Here is a 16485-nt window from a genome sequence, read left to right as displayed (position 1 = left end):
GAAATTCTGGGTTTGAAAATAGCACTCTAAGGTTTACAGAATTGTCATATTTCTCCTTGTTTGTTATTGTGTCAGTAGGACACTGTAGTGTGTACAAACAGTTTTACTAAACACTAGAGAGACAAGCAAATCTAAATTCTCCTAATTCACACTAGTGCAGAGTACCAGATGTAACCTTTCATTCACTGACAGTGCTCTGATCAGACTAAGCCAATCTAGTTGAATATTACTGTTACCATCACTGGGTGACGGGAACTTGGAGTTGGGGCATATCTTTTTCAGTCCCACACTCATGATTTACTTATCTTCCAAAACAAATACAGTGTAGTAAAACTGTAAGGCACTCCTTACCGTTAAAAATAAACCATAATGTTGTTGCATCTGACTTTTTACATTCCTGTACAGTTCACTTTTATTTTCATAAAAAATAGAACTTTGTAATTAAGCACTGTGTCCTTCTTCTTTATTACAGGAAGTAAAGAGGTATTAGAGCAGAAGTGCAGAGCAAGGGAAAAGTCACAGTGCTATTCAGATGGTGATTAAAGAGCACTCTTCGCTCTAACATCATAAATTAATCAACTGAGTTTATATTTTGTCACACCGCATTATTTTATTTTTGCAGCAGAATAATGAAAATTCTGTGGTCTCTTCTGTATATTTGAATTGTTGGCAGCTTAAGGGCTCAGTAAAGATGTAAATATCTACAATGGAACACAATATTGTGCTGCTTTGGTGTTTTGGCATGTTTTCATGTCTGATTATTCCTAACTAACCAGTGTACAGTTAACAAGAAATGCTATTATTTATCCAGTTTTTAGCTTGTCTGTTACTGCTGGCTGTAATTTTAGCCATCCTGCTGCAGCCACTGGAGTGTTAACTTTTCAGTATCTGCAGGTTTTGAATTGACAATGAATTCAAGGATTTCCTGTTTATAACCTCTTCTACCTTAAATATCCTGTATAATTATAGTGTCAAGAGCATCTTTCATGCAGCAAGTGTTTTGGTTCCAAAGGAAATAATATAATTATAGTTACATGTATAACTATTTTTCTAGGATTTCTTCAATAGCTGGTGTTCTGTGGAGAAACGTCCTGCTTGTCTTCTGAAATGTTTTTTTATTGTAGATAGTGCGTGCTACCCCCGGTTCATGCTGAAGTAGCATATGAGAGATGGGTTACTTAATTATTAATTAACTTAATATTAAATAACTTCACTTAATACAGTGAATTCACATGTATAGGGTATTTTTCAATCTGCAAACCAGATCTCATGTGAACTATTATTTCCTCCAAGGGAAGGTTTTGGTTGCAGGCAAAACCATTTGAAAAATGACATAAGTGATGTATGCTGGGACAGGTCTCAGGAAACAGCATGGCTGAATTATTAAGCATATCAGTAATCAACATGGTCATACAAAAAGTAGTATTTGCATTTAATCAAAGGCAGCTTCTTGAATTTTGGGTTATACATTGTGTTCATTTCTATGAATTGTCTCTTTGAACACCACAGTTTTCGTTACAAATCTCCAAACAATTAAGGGTGGTCAATCTTATTAATGAAAATGAGTTTACATTTACCATTCTCTCATTTTCTGTAATATACAGTACCTACCCAGGTCAGAAACATACAACTGCAGCTGGCTAGTAACTTGACCCAAGTTTCCGGCCCACAATGCCTGGATCATAGAGGTCAACCTGTACTGGAGCAAGGTTGTTACTGCTTGAGCCGCCTGGGAGACTCTGTAATAAAGGTGACCTTTGAAGGCAGCCTAGGAGCTACAAAAGAATCTCTTAAATGTGGACAGAATAGTTGCATTATGTTACTTGTTGGCAGTAGTGGACATTTGATGCAGCCTGCCTGTCTAATGGTTACTCAGGCTGACAGTGTATTTCCTCTTCTTGAGCAATCACTGCTGCGTAAGCTTCTTAATCATCCTCAAGATCTCTTCTTATCTGGCTGGCTTGACAAAAAACTCATCAAATCAGAAAAGGCTCAATTGCTGGTAATTTAAAGGGGCTCTTTTTATTGTTGTGGTTTTTGAACGTTTATTTTTTCAACAGTCAGAAGCAAGTGATGTTACAGTATGTTACTCTTGAGCTCCTTCTTCAGGTGATTCTTATTCAGATTCAGGTCTCCTTGCACATCACCGGTGATTAAAGTGGAGGTGTTATGAATATTGCCAAACTGCTTTCCTAAGACCATAATGATTCAGTGTCACATTCTATAAGATTAACGTTTTTAATTTCAGTACTGCGGAAAAAGTAATCTATCAGTTTAACCCCCCCTCCTCCTATAGCTGTACAGTATAGCCTTGGAACAAACAAGAAGCACTGTGAGTTGTTAGGGGTTAGGCTTAGGCAATTTGTATTTGCATGTAAATGGTTTTAATTTAGATTCAGTCTCTGCTTTCAGATCTTCTCTTTCTTACCAGCATGCTTTCGTAAGTTGGCCATTGGAGAGTCGACAGGGCAGGGGTTTTAGAGGAGTCCTGGAATTGCAAGACGTGCTGTAGAATACAGCCAATTTGCATGTTCCTTGCCTGATTGGGTGTTTTGCAGTGTGCGTGGTGTTAAGAAGGTAATGAAAGATTTTAGTTGTACTGGGCTTATCTATAGGGGAATTTGTGTTTTATTATCAAGTCTCTCTTTTTTTGGTATTGTGCATTGTAGTCTGTTTTCAAAGCACTTGAGTTTTTCTGGAGCTCATGGAAATGAGGAGGCAAGTTAAGTAGTCTTTCCTGGTAAGTGGAATCCAATCAATAAAAATGATACCCTGCACCTTAAAAGTATGAGGTTTTTCCTTCCTTTGTGGTGTTAAATTGATACTGCACACAACAGATTGTACCTCTGCTGAAAACATACTCCTGTAAGTACTTTGTATATAAAGTTATGAAAATAAAGCAAATCATTAATCTTTAGAATTGGAGCATAAAAGCTCCACATTTTGAGTTCCATCATATATATTTTAAATCTCATAACGTCTTCAAATTTGGTTTAAGTAATTTAAGAATGTCTGTGCTATTCCACATTTCAGAATCAGTTTAAACCTGTTGGATGATTATTGAAGGATTTATAAAGTATTTTTATAATAGTTGATGGTGCTGTATTGATTGAGCTGTTTTGTGTATTAAATTCCATTCCTATAAGGTAATTTGAAATTATTTTGGTTGTTCTAGAGCAGTCATTTGTTTAGTTTTGCTTTCTGAAGCACCTAAGGTTTGTATCTAGTATTTGATAGTGAAGTCTCACCTGGATTCATGTTTTCTCATTCACATTGAACATGACAAGATTAACTTCTAAATAATTTACCCAGAGCAACTACAATGAAAGACAAGCTTATGTTGTTAATTAAAGAAGTTCCTGATGCAGTGAACCAAAACAGGATGGATGGTCAGCCTTTCATCTGCAGGCTAAGAGGCCACTTCCCTGTAGCCACATGAGAGAATTCCTACTTCTGGGAATGCTGAGCTCTTGCAGGACGTTTTTTAAATGAATACTATCCAATCAGCCTGCATTATTTATCTTATACTTGTATTTTATTATTTGTAAGAATATTTCTGACAATGTTGACATTTTTGGCATTGCTCTGGGCATAGGGGATTTTCAGTTTTCACTATGTAAGTAATCAGTACCTCCTGTTTTAACATCACCTTGAGCTCAGCCATTGTAATTGGTGTGGCATAGTCTTGGATTGTCTATGTGAATGTTTCTTCATTCATTCGGTAAAGCAGCTGCACGATCCACAGTGTTATTTAGTGGCTTTGACATTGTGCATCTTAAAACCTATCCCCCAGCTGTTTAGTTTGGTTCTGTAAATACAGAATCAGATGCAGGAATGTGGGACTAAATATTATTGAGTAGCATCGACAGGTGGATTAAGTCTCTCAGGTTGCGAACTGTATAATGACATCGTGCGGTGAGTTTACTGTCAACAAAAATTTTCCAGTTCCTAATAGTGACATTAACAGCCTCCACGCCTATGTCTTTTCCGCTGAATGAGAGACTAATCAGGCCATCGTGAGAAAAAGCCACACTAGCTTGGGTAGCCAGGTGACATCGCATTATGGCTTTGTCATTCCGGTTTATAGGTCTTCTTTGACACCCAATTTTGTTAGCAGCCATAGTTGTTGCTGTTCATATGTGATCCCTGAGGTTCCCTCACGACATCTCATGATCCTTGGTGTCTGGGATGTTGCAGTTGACGTAGCACGGGCTCACTCATGGGTGTTTTCCTTTCATGTGGTATAGTTGCTGCAGCCGGGTGATGGTGGTTTGGAGAATTCCTTCCATCTTTTTCACTGGACCACGGCATCAAAGCAGGGTGATCAGAACCAACAAGCATGGCTCTCACAGCTTTACACACATCACTGTGCAAACTAACACACACTTTACCAGTCATACATTGTCACCCTTGTAATCATTTTATACGAGGAGTGCAAAAGGAGGAGATCTATTTTTCTGCTAGCATTATATAATTAACTTTAAGGGTGAAGATACATTTAGTTCTCTCTAACTATTTTAGTGAGTTCTGCCATTAAGAAGTGTTTGCTGATATGAAGTTTGCCGATTCTTTATATCAGCAGAATACTGATTCATATGGCAACTTTGCAGTTGTATGGATTCTCCGTATTGTTCTGTTCATTTATGCATCTGTTTTTCCTGCCAATTTTATTCTTTATATACAAGTACAGCTTTGGGGAAAAAATTCTCAGGACTCAGTAAAATAAAAGGAAAATGATCAGTGAAGCACCCAAAAGGCTTTTCAGTGATTTTTGATGCCAGTTTGCTCCCATTCTACATTTGGCATGCTTTAATGTATCTTCAGCTGTAGAGTATTCTAAGTTTTTAATGTAACCAATAATATTTTAAGCTTTTGGTTTTGAGGAAATGCATTTTTACATATTAACCCCATAATTTCATAATGTAAAAATGTTGAAGAATGAAATTGAGACACTTCAGTTCATGTGAATGTTCCGAACTTAGCTCTTTTTGCATATGGGTGAATGCTGCATTTGTAAATGTGTGAGGGTCAGTATTAAAGCATTATGTAAACATTCCACATAACTCCTCTTAATGCATAGAAACCATTTCTGTCCTGTCTGTTGTGCTTTATTTTGTGTTCAGTAATGCTGCTAATAGTGAACAGTGCTGTTCCTTTTCTCATTCTAACAAATAGATCAAAATGAGTTAGTCCCCTTCACAGAGTGGAAAATCCACATTTCTTTGCAGGATAAATTTGTATACTCAGAGCAAAAACAGAGGGTTGCTTTCTCTTAAACACTGGTTGCACAAAACATGTTTTCCTGTGCTTTCTTTTCATGTATGATAAAAGCTCCTCAAATTCTTTTGCACTTTTACCAATTCTGGATTTCAACCTAGTGTGCATCTAACAAGGAGGACTGCCAGGAAGATTCTTGTTTTGTTCTTCGCCTGGAGAATTTGGAAGCTAGATTCTGCCTTCTGTTTTACTATTGACATCCTGTTTGTTGTGTTGTTTAGATGAGACCTTTTTTCTTCCCTTTCCTGCTCTTTAAAGTCTTATGTTTATGTTAAGGAGTTTAATCAGTAAAACTCGCCTGGGCCACTGAGAGCTTTTTCAAGTGAAAAACTGGGACAACAGCATTTCAGATGTTTTTCTTATGCTCGCCTGCAGGCTTAGGATACATAAAAAAAATCTTAAATATATATGTGAATGTTTTCTTTCTCTTTTTTATTTTTTTAAAGAGACAGTCATATCTCAAAAAGTTTGATCTCAGCTTTAATGAAGTAGTAAAAAGCTATGGTTATAAATACAACCTTACAGCACTGTGCTATCAATATCTTATTGTGCTATATTGCAAATCCAGTTAATAAGTGGTATGCACACATTTTGATTACATTGCAACTTATCATTTTAACATAATATTTTAGGCTTATTTTCATTTCACAAAATTTGTTATGTGGTATAAACATTGGCATACTGTAAGTGTTATTTTAGTTAATATTGCTACTAAACAGAATTTTGAAAGGTCATTTAAATTTTGTTATGTAGTCTTTGCACTACTGTTGCAGTCTTCATTAATTTAACATATCCTGAAGGAGAATGACCATTATAGTTAAATTAACTACTGTAACATCAAGAGCTTTTAGAACTTTTTTTCACAAAGTGATGTCATGGGAAGAATCCCACAGAGCAGAACTTGTTCACAGACATGTAATGAGCACTAGTTTGCAATGTTAAATTGCCAGGTACAATTTTATTCCATTTTGAACTGAGACGGTAAAAACTCCAGAAAGAAAACAATGTTTTCCCGTAATGAGATGGCTCAGGGAAGTCTTTAAATCAACTTCTTATTTTACAACACTTGTTTGCCTCAAAATGTGGATGAGAACTAAGGCAATTAATTTCAAGTACACAGTGGAACACATTTGTGGTAATAACAATGCTTTGCTTAAGTTGATGTGCTTGTCGATGGTGATGTTAAAACGGTAAAAAGGCGAGACCTGAAAAGATCAAAATATTAAAAGAGCACGATTACCTGAGATTAAAAATAAGTACAGTAAGATAACTTTCTAACAAAAGTGTAAACCGATGGTTCTTTTCCTCATTATCTACACCTTTGACTGTTTGAAATGGAACCAAGATAGTGACCTGGAATTGTCAGATAGTATTATATAATTAGAGAATATTTTCCCCAGAGCAGCATTTGTTGTTGCATCCGATAGCCAAGAAGCTGAAGTAATTTGGTTCCTGCAGTAAGGCAGGATGCTGCATAGCTTATACCACTTCAAGAATGACAGCGTTCCCTGGAGGAATCATTAGTATCATGTTAGTTCACATATCTAACGAGGCCGCTGCAATCATATTTGTAGAAAAGTAGGACATCTCTCAACCTTTACGCACTAAATGTGCAATTCCTGTTGAATTTTGGCTAGGTTGTTAGGTTATTTAATTACATGCAATTTAGAAGTGGCCCATCTGCATTGGATGGTCTGTGGAAGTCATAATAAATAATGGAAAGTGGAAAATGAGGCAAAAATCATATTTTTTGTGGGCCTGCCCCAGATCATTTCCTGAGAATTCCCATATGTCCTGGAAAACCTGGGAAATTACAAATTAATTTCAAGGATTGGAAAGGTCATGAAAAAGAAAAAAATGTCCTTGAAAAATCCTAGAAAAATTTGACAGAACCTTGTTAAGGGAATGAGTAATATGTAAAGAAGGGGTATTTTGTAATGACACAGCAAAATGTTCATGTTTACGCTGAAGCACGAAGAATAAAAAAAAGAGGAAAATAACTGATGATACAGCAATAAATTAATTATAGGAAACAGTACTGAAAGAACAGAGTCATCAAACCTCTATACTTAATTTTCTTGTCCATACTGTTCACTAGGCAGGAGTAACTCTTCGCTCACCTCCTCCTGGTATATGATACATAATGAATAGAGTACTTTGTGCTAAAGCTGGAAAGAATGAAAATGGTGAAACAGATTTCCTAATATTAGTAGAATTTTGGTTATCTTTTCCTTGGCAAGGAGGTATATTACTGCATGCTGTGCATAACGGGGAGTTCAGAAGTTGAATATATGGTTCCTTTTTTAGAGGAAGAATGAAAATGTAGTGGGGCTGATTGTTAATATGTGATTCTGTTTGGACAGGGCATAATACAGAAGATTGTGGACATCCATAAAGTGAAGTGTGTGTCCTGTTATGGACTCCGCCTCAGTCACCTGCAGTCGGAGGAGATCCACTGGCTTCACCCGGACATGGGAGTGTCGCATGTGAGGGAGAAATACGAGCTGAACCATCCCCAGGAGGAGTGGAGGTAAGCAATTGCAGGGTATCCCTGATCTCCCAGAGGAGGAGGTGTGCCTCAGATTCATACATTTAACCCTAGGATTGACGCTGCAGTCTAGCCACAATATCTGTTTAATGATATAAAAATGTTGCGCTACTCTATATCAAAATGCATGTTTTAACAGTGTAATATGTTGCGCATTTCAGTGACCACCATTGCTCTTCTGATAGGCAACAAGCTAGTTTTTTTTTGTAGAAGTATATCTACTATCATTACTCATATTTTTAGCTGCTGCAGTTGGTGAACTTTTTTTTGCTGCTGTTCTGTAAATCAGTACTTTTGGATTCGTATGCCAAGATGTGTAACTGATGAGTGCAGACGTACTCTGGGCTTGAAAAGGGTGTCATAGAGGCTGGGCATTAGGCATAATTTAAAATGATATGCCTTTTAGTGCAAATAGCGTTTGTGCTTTTAAACCGTATTATTACATAAAATGAAAATACATCTTTAAAACCATTCCTCATTGACTTGACATTCATAGTCAGTAATGAGTGTGGGTGGAGTGGAGTTGATGGCATGGCTTTATATATAGAATGTTTGAAATACGATTAGCAGATGCACAATTTGACTGTTTAACTTTTCTGCTTTAATTATGTTCTTGAGCCTTGAAAGTGCTCTTCTGGTTTAGAAAAGTGATCTTTTCTCTACCAATTTTAGAAACGTTTGCAAACCTACTTACTGTCCTGAAGGCTGACAGACTTTTTTTTTGTAAATATACCAAGAAGACACTTATTTGAAAGGGCTACAGAAACTGATTTTAAAAAATGCCAGCGGTGGTTGTGGCTTCACAAAACTGTTTGTAAAATTCACACAGCATACAGAAAACCTGTCATACAATGTTCTGCAAGTTTCATTAGTAATAGTTTGTGCTGCTTGTTGCACTTATAATTTTTCAAAATTCAATCATGATTCACTTTTAAATCCTAAATTGAAACAAAGCCTTATGAAAAGTATAAGATGTTAGATTTCCCACTTAGAAATAGAAATAAGCAGTGTAAGAGTCAGCAGGCAGATTTGATAAACTATTTGCATACACAATCTACAGCTGAGTTGACAACATACTGTATTTCTACAGCACTGGCAGAGCGCCTGCCTCATGAATTAATTAGAACCGTTCCTATGTCCCTTCCAAACATGGCACACTTTATTGTGCGAGAAATAGTATTTGTTTCATGTGAGAAGGTTTTCTTGCTGGTACTACATATTGAGGCAAGGTTTTGGGAAGATTGTAGTTCGAGTTGATTATAATTAGGGTTAAAGTGAGGACCGTGCTGCTGTCTATCAGTTCATATTATTGCAATGGTCAGAAAATTATTTTTTTCTGTTCTGTTAGCGCCTGTACCATAGTAAATGCAGAAAGACAAAGCACGATTTTAGAAGTACTCAGATATAAATTCTGTTCTTTTGGGTGGGATAGACATTGTATCAGCACTTTCAAATTTGCCTTTTTTTTTTGCAAGACAGGAAATGAAAAGGTTACAGGTATTCAACTTCAGATAAATATGAATTCCATGTCCCTGTGTTATTCAAACAGATGAGTCATAGCATTTTAATTAAATGCTCTTTCACATCCAAACTATCTCACTCATTGAAAAGCTGTTAATAAAATAACTAATACAAAAAAAGCTTTGCAATTTAAAATGTAAAACAAATGCCCCTTCCTGAATTAATTTGACATTTTTTGTTCTACATTAACGTTTCACCTTATCCTTCTTACTGTGAAAAACAGATTTTCAGTTTTCTTTCAGTATCTTCATTCAGTCTTTGCAGTATTGAGCGTTTGCAGTTTGCATTGCCTGAACAGTCTTTTTACTAAAAGTACAATACATACTGTAGTTCTTCCTCTCTCACAAATAGAGTGTGACTACTAAGCTCCCCAGCAGTATGTACTGTTACTTTTCCCTGAATTGAAGCTGCCTGCTTCCATGCTGTTTTTCATCTGACCCATGTTTGTTGTGAAGTAAGCTGTTTACCAGCGTTAATTGCTTTAGTTTTTGGAGCAGCAGAATGCCCAGAGGCTGACACTGCGCTAGGCAATCCCATTTCAGCCTCCATTTTCATTTGCTATCTGCCCAACTGTGAACTACCAACAAGGAGACGGACAGCTCCTATTTATCATGTGCTTTCCCCCCACAGCCACTCGGTGTGGGCACATATTTGGAAGACAAAAAGCGTCACCATCGCTTCAGCAGTGGGGGTTGGTCTTTGGAGCCAGTTTCCTCTTTTCCTTTTTGCTGTTCACTGCACTCTGGAAAGCTTGTGTTTTACAGCCCAAAACACTAATGTGTTCTACATTTCAGTAGATAAAACTCACCCCTTATAAATTGATCTCGGATAAAACAACTATGTGGTGGATTAAAGAGGCTGAAAACAGTCATTTTAAGTCCACTGATGCAGCATGCACAGGCCCTTATGCTAGCTTCCAGTGCTTTTGGCTCAACCTGTCATTACACCCTATTGTTTTCATCAGATTTATTTCCCTCTTTGGTTTACTTTTACCCTTTAGTTTGAAAGCTTGTCGCGCCCTGAAACCCTCAGCAGATGTGGTGTTACTGCAGCTTCCTGATACCACATGAGGGTATTGTCTTATTGTGAGGTTGATGTTTGCTTGGAGCCGTTCGATTGTTTGTGCAGCAATGTGAAAGCCAAATGTGCTTGATTTAAAATGTGCTAAAGAAGGTCACACATCGGGAAGCTACAGCTGAATAAATTTGCCCAAAATAGGGTGCAGACTCAGTTTGGCGCTTTTATAAGGAGACTTTGATTCGTCCTAGGAGTTGATTATTAAAATAGTAATACTGATGAATACTTTAACACCATATATAGCTTGTGAGAATTCTAAAAAAAATAATTTTTTAATGTGTTTTTTAACATGCTTAGCTACATGCCTTTTAAAAGTATTCACTTCAAGTAAGTGTGCATACAGTAAATCACGAATGAGTTTTCTACTTCTGGTTAGAAACAAAGTTCATCTGAGCGTTCTCCAGTTCAGAATAATGTATGGCAGTGCCAGGCATCTTTTCTTGGGTCTTCTCTGGGGTTTTCAGTGTTCACTGCTTCATGACACTGGCTGTGAACTACACAGGGAGCTAATAACTGAAAGTAGGGCATTTTGCTGATTGCGTATTGTAGACCAACTTATTAAGACACCTCATCTCTTTGAGGGTCTCAATCCAGCAAGCTTTGCAGGAGTCCTTAAAAACATTACATGCTCTAGACCTAAAAATAGGTTAAATTACGCAAATTACCTAATTAAAAGTTCACTTGGAATGATAAATCAGAACATCACATGGCTCCTTAGGTCTACTGTCCAGGACTACTGATACAACTCTTTGCAGTTTTAAGTTTGATCATACTGTACTTGAAGATCAAGTGTAAAGAGAGTTCTAGCTACTGTAAATTGGCAAGTATTTTAAACCGTGCTTTTAAAATCAAGATTAGATACCCCAGCAATCTAAAAGAATGAAGGTTGAAACCTGAATGTTTTGTAGCTAGTTGTGTATTTCTTTTCTCAATGAAATCTGTGTCCACAAACTAGGGTTCATCCTGAAAACAGCAATGACTTCAAAGGTGGAAGACCAGTTTTACATGGTTAAAATCCACGGCAAAAATATATTTTAGGTTGATTTCAACCTTTATAGAATGTGTGAAGCCTATTTCACGTATATACTCTCTTTGGTCTGTTTCTTTTTTTGTAGTTTCTGTTAACATTTGTTGTCTATAAAGCTTCTTACCATATTTTCAGTATCTTCCATATTCAGCTTCTAGAGGAAAGGGAGTATTATAATTTCTCAAAATTATTTTCTTATAATGCAAATGTAGGCACGTTAGTTGCTGAGAAATGTATTTTTAGCCACCAGGCATCAAGCACAGCAGCAGCTCTTTGAAGTAAATTAAAACGCTGTGTGCATGATGTGGCCTGGATGTTTATTTCAGCAGTGTAGTGTATTCTGAAGTTTTTTCTTCTGAGATCAGAAGGATAATTTGATATAATTGTGTACTTTTCATGATTCCTTCTTCAGCTTCTGTATTATCTACCTAGTCTTCTTTCATGAATGTAGAGCAATTAAATCTGTATTTGTATTTGAAGATGGGTATCATAAGACTCTGTTCCATTTTTATTTCAACATGGTTTTTTTTTACTTTGATACCACGTGAAACAATCATGCTTTTAAAAGTCCAGGTGGGGAGAGCTTATCAGGTTTTAGTCGGTGTCTGCTAAGCAGAAGGATGGGAGAGAGGAGGAAGCAGGGAGGGATTGCTGACAGCTCACTGGCTCTCCTGGGGACAGGCTGCTGCCAATATGAGCCAGCTCACCTCTGACCTGCACGCCTGCAGCTGCTGCCCAAGGGGGAAGACCAATTCAGGCTAATTGACTCCCACAGGGAAAGCTGTTAATTCCTCTCTTCATGCTGCAACCCTTTTGTTTCATTTATCAATGACTGTTTTGACTGGCTCTGAAAATTACAAATGCTGAAGCCTGTCTTTATTGATTTAGAACAGATAATCCACATCACTTTCTCAATATTTGTAAGGCAAAGCAATGCATTGAAAAAGGTACTGCTTTATATATTACGACCTCATAAGTAATGGTAAATCAGACATAATTTGTGTCTAAAACTTTGTATTCCTCTAAAAAGAACTGAAGACATTCTTAAGTACTGCAAAATCAAGCAAATGTCTAATAGATTAATGAAATGATATATATTGTTTTGTTTAAGGTGGTAGATTCATTTAGTTATTGGTTTCTGATAGTTGACATGTAGTGGGAAAATTAGATTGAGAACTTAAACCTAATAATCACCAGTTATGACTCTGGGAGTTCCAATGCACCTATCTTAGGGCAGTCACCCATGACCAGTTTACCATGTTGCATTAATTGGGAAAATGTGTGAATGGCTGTATTAGAACATCAGAAAATATTATATACAAGTAGCAAAGAGAATATTCAACCTGCACTGTATAACCAATGAGACAATGTACTGAAAATGCAGCACAGTACAAGATTGGTCTTGCTCAAGTATGTCGACGTGGAATAAATAAATCGTTTTGACAGAGAACACAGGAAACACATTACACATGACAAAAACCCAGTTCATCCACAGTTATTACTGCATTCCAGTTTCAAAGAGACACGTACAGTAAACTGTAACATGTACCTGTGGTCAGGTTTAGACCTCAGCATGTTATTGAAATCAAACAAATCTCTAGTAAAACATTTTGTTCTTAATCTTGACTAAAATTATTTGTTAATTACATTTTAGTCTAGGACCTCTCTAGAATCATTGTACTAAGAGTCAGTTCATTATGGAACTGAACAACTTGCCGATTTCTAATAACTTTAAACCTATAAAAGTGGTTCCAACTTAAAAACATCAAAAGAAAACTTTGCAACACACTGCATGTTAACAAGCATATGCTGATCTTTAGAAAAGGAATAAAAACGTGAGATTAATGACTTTCACACTTATAGTTCTTTGACATCTTAGAGCATAGTGTGTTTCAAAGGAACACTCTCTTTCTCTGGTTTTCTTCACTTAATAATGGCAAGCAATATTCTTTCTTTTCTCTTTCCTTGCCTAGTCAACACCTCAGACATCTTTCTTAGCGGTTGCATTTTCCTAATTTGTTATGATCCGAAGAGAGCTGTGGCTATAGCTGCACTTAACTGTGTTCAGACAATCCTTTTCATCTGAGATTGGTATATTTCTACCACTATTTATTATCGAACTGTGATCTGCAAAGTATGTTTTCTTCTTTTCAAGTTCAAGTTTGTCATTATACTCACACACAGGTATATGATACAACAAAATGCTATTTAGCTAGTTCTCAGACAGTAAGTAATACAATTGTGTAAGAAAAGAAAGACAGACGACAGGCAATGTGCAAAATGACAGGTGACAGGTAAAGTGCAAAACAGCAACAGTTGTGCAAAATCATACGTCAACAGAATTAAATAAAGGATACAGTATTATAGGAAGTGAACGTTTTGACGTGAGGAAGAGGTAGATTCCAATGTGTGAGTTTTGATAAAGAGAGAAGGCACTGTAAGGGTTCAGATCATAAGTGAGAGAGGCTGGGCATTTTATAGTTTAATAGTCCGGGGGTAAAAACTGTCTCTGACAGCAGGACAATGCATGATAGTCCAGGCCCGAATGCTCCAGTACCGTTTTCATGACGGTCCAAAACTGTCCATTGCAGCAGGACAATGCATGATAGTCCAGGCCCAAATGCTCCAGTACCGTTTTCATGACTGTAGAGGGTCAAACAGTCTGTAGCTGGGGTGTGTGGGGGTCTTTGATGATGCTTAGAGCTTTTCTCAAGCACTGTCTGTCATACAGATTAGGGTCTTTGGCCTTTAATCTCATCCATCTCGTCCATCCCATTGGTGGAAGCTGAACAGTTTTTTTCTGCAAAGACCGAATAGAATCTTTTCTAATTACAGCATTAGGTGAAGAATAAATGTAGTGCTGTAGAACTGTCTGAATGAGAGGACAATTACACAGCAGTTGGGCAGGCCAGTGGTGCATACTAAAAAGGAGGCCTGAGCCCCACTGTCCATTTCACAGAATGAAAATAAATCAACACTCCTCCAGCAGGGTCCAATATTTCAGACTTCACACCAAGTGTAGCAGAACCTATGGTAGGGGGAGGAGTGGAAACAGTTCCTTAAATGTTTTTTTATTACAATGTCTCCTCTTTATAGATAATTAATAGTCACAATGAAATACATTTTGTTTCTGATAGGGGAAAAGATCAAATTAAAAACAATGAAAGATGTATTGAGTATTCAAAACATTTATTTACGCATTTATGTTTGTAGAAAAATAAAGTATGTGGATAAGTGTTCTTAGCCTCATTTTGGTTAATTGATCATTTATGACTGATATACTGAGAGTATTAATTGGGCACAGGTGTTTTAAGATTTTGAATGTTAAGCCTGGTGAAAGAGAATAGTATAAAAAGGAGTTAATATGCTCCACTTATAAAGAAGTGACTTCTTCACGCCTTCATGTATGTTGGAAGCTGAACAAATTTGCTTCCTTTGACTCTCTGGTGGTGGAGCCAAATCTTATTCAGTGATAAATCAAGGTTTTTTGTGATCTGATGACATTATGGGTATTGGAAAGTGTGTGACAGACATGTATAACTACAGTATATGGTTATGTACAACAGACCAGTCCATTGAGAGATCATGTGTGATGGGCAATAAGTGGCTATTTGCTACCGAACTCTGCTAGTAGTGATTGATGGCGTCCTGATGGCACAGTGCTACATTGACCAAGCCCTGGGACCTTCTGCCTTTATGCAGACTCATCCTGATGTGACAACATTCCAGCAGGACAATGCATGGCCTTGTGCTTTTTGTATAACAGTATTCTTGACAGATATTAATTTTGTCATTAAGCCCCATTAAATGTTTTGTGGTCTGAGAGAACATGTGGTATGTAGGACTAGAGACCAATGATGAGGCACATGCTTGTTCAGCATCTACAACCTGGTGCAAAGAATGTGTCACAAATATACAGCTTGTCAGCACACACAGCTAACCTGTGATCAACACTGTTGATGGTAATTGCTAATATACAGTACCTGTCATGTCTGTTCAATTAAAATGTCACTCTAGCTGCTTAAAAAAGTTGTATTTTCTTACTATAACTAGACCGATTCTCTTATTGAACTCTTCTAAAAGTATGTTTCTGATTTAAACCTGCATACTTTTTAAATAGAACTGTGCTTGTATGTATTAGTTGTATAAGGCTGCTTTTCCTTTTGTTGTGAGCACTATACTTTTTTTTCTAAATAGACAGTAGTAAAATGTCATTAACCAAAATTAATAGCAGAAATAGAACTTTTTGCTTGCCACTTACAATCTGAAGCGTGGACTATATCAAAGTCTGAAAATACTTTTTACGATATCTAAAGCATTTTTGAGCTAAATTTTAGGTCTTCCTCTATTTTGAGTGCCAATTTGATTTTCTGTCCTTTTCTGACAGGTATGAGCTGCGGATTCGCTATTTGCCAAAAGGATTCTTGAATCAGTTCACTGATGACAAACCAACACTCAACTACTTCTACCAGCAGGTAAGATGAGACAAGACAGAGAAATATTATTCATGTAGATATGTTCAGTACCGTGCCAAAGTATTCAGACCCTTCTTGTAGTGCCCCATTTTTGTAAAATTATAAAATGCTGCACATTCTTAACCTAAATATTTTATTCAAGAGCAGAATACTCAGATAATTTTTAAGCGTAAGATAATTTGCACAAAGTGTCATCAAAAACTAAAGAGAACAAAATGAAATGTGTTGAGTGAATAAATATTCAGATGTGTGTACTCTGGTTGAAGCACCTTAAAGTATTTGCCTGAATCAACTCTAATTGCACTCATGTCTTTTTGAATAAGTCTCTGTCAACTTTGCACATTGGCTTGGTACAATGTTCACCCATTTTTCTTGGCAGATTTTCTTAGGCTCTCTCAATTTGAGAGGGGATTGCTTATGGACAGCAGTTTTCAAATCTTTTCACAGATTCTCGATAGGATTCAAGTCGGGACTTCAACTGGGCCACGCAAGGACATTACGTTTCTTATTCTTATTCCAGTCTAGTGTAGTGTAGCTTTAGCCTTATACTTTGGATCATT

General features: G+C 36.8%; 1 protein-coding gene across 17 annotated transcripts in view; it reads left to right on the top strand.

The window, feature by feature from the left end:
• Nucleotides 1-16485, top strand: part of ptk2aa (protein tyrosine kinase 2aa) — a 158007-nt gene that overhangs the window by 70845 nt on the left and 70677 nt on the right. For all 17 annotated transcript variants that reach the window (XM_088929407.1, XM_088929406.1, XM_088929405.1 and 14 more), the window contains 2 exons: nt 7641-7807; nt 15838-15925. In XM_088929407.1, the coding sequence (XP_088785533.1) occupies nt 7641-7807; nt 15838-15925 (255 nt within the window). The remainder of the gene's footprint in view (nt 1-7640; nt 7808-15837; nt 15926-16485) is intronic.

This window comes from Atractosteus spatula, chromosome 12 (genome assembly GCF_055471065.1).
Source record: "Atractosteus spatula isolate fAtrSpa1 chromosome 12, fAtrSpa1.hap1, whole genome shotgun sequence".
Classification (NCBI taxonomy): domain Eukaryota; kingdom Metazoa; phylum Chordata; class Actinopteri; order Semionotiformes; family Lepisosteidae; genus Atractosteus; species Atractosteus spatula.
Note: the sequence above shows the minus strand (reverse complement) of the source record. Positions and strands in the feature narration are given on the sequence as shown.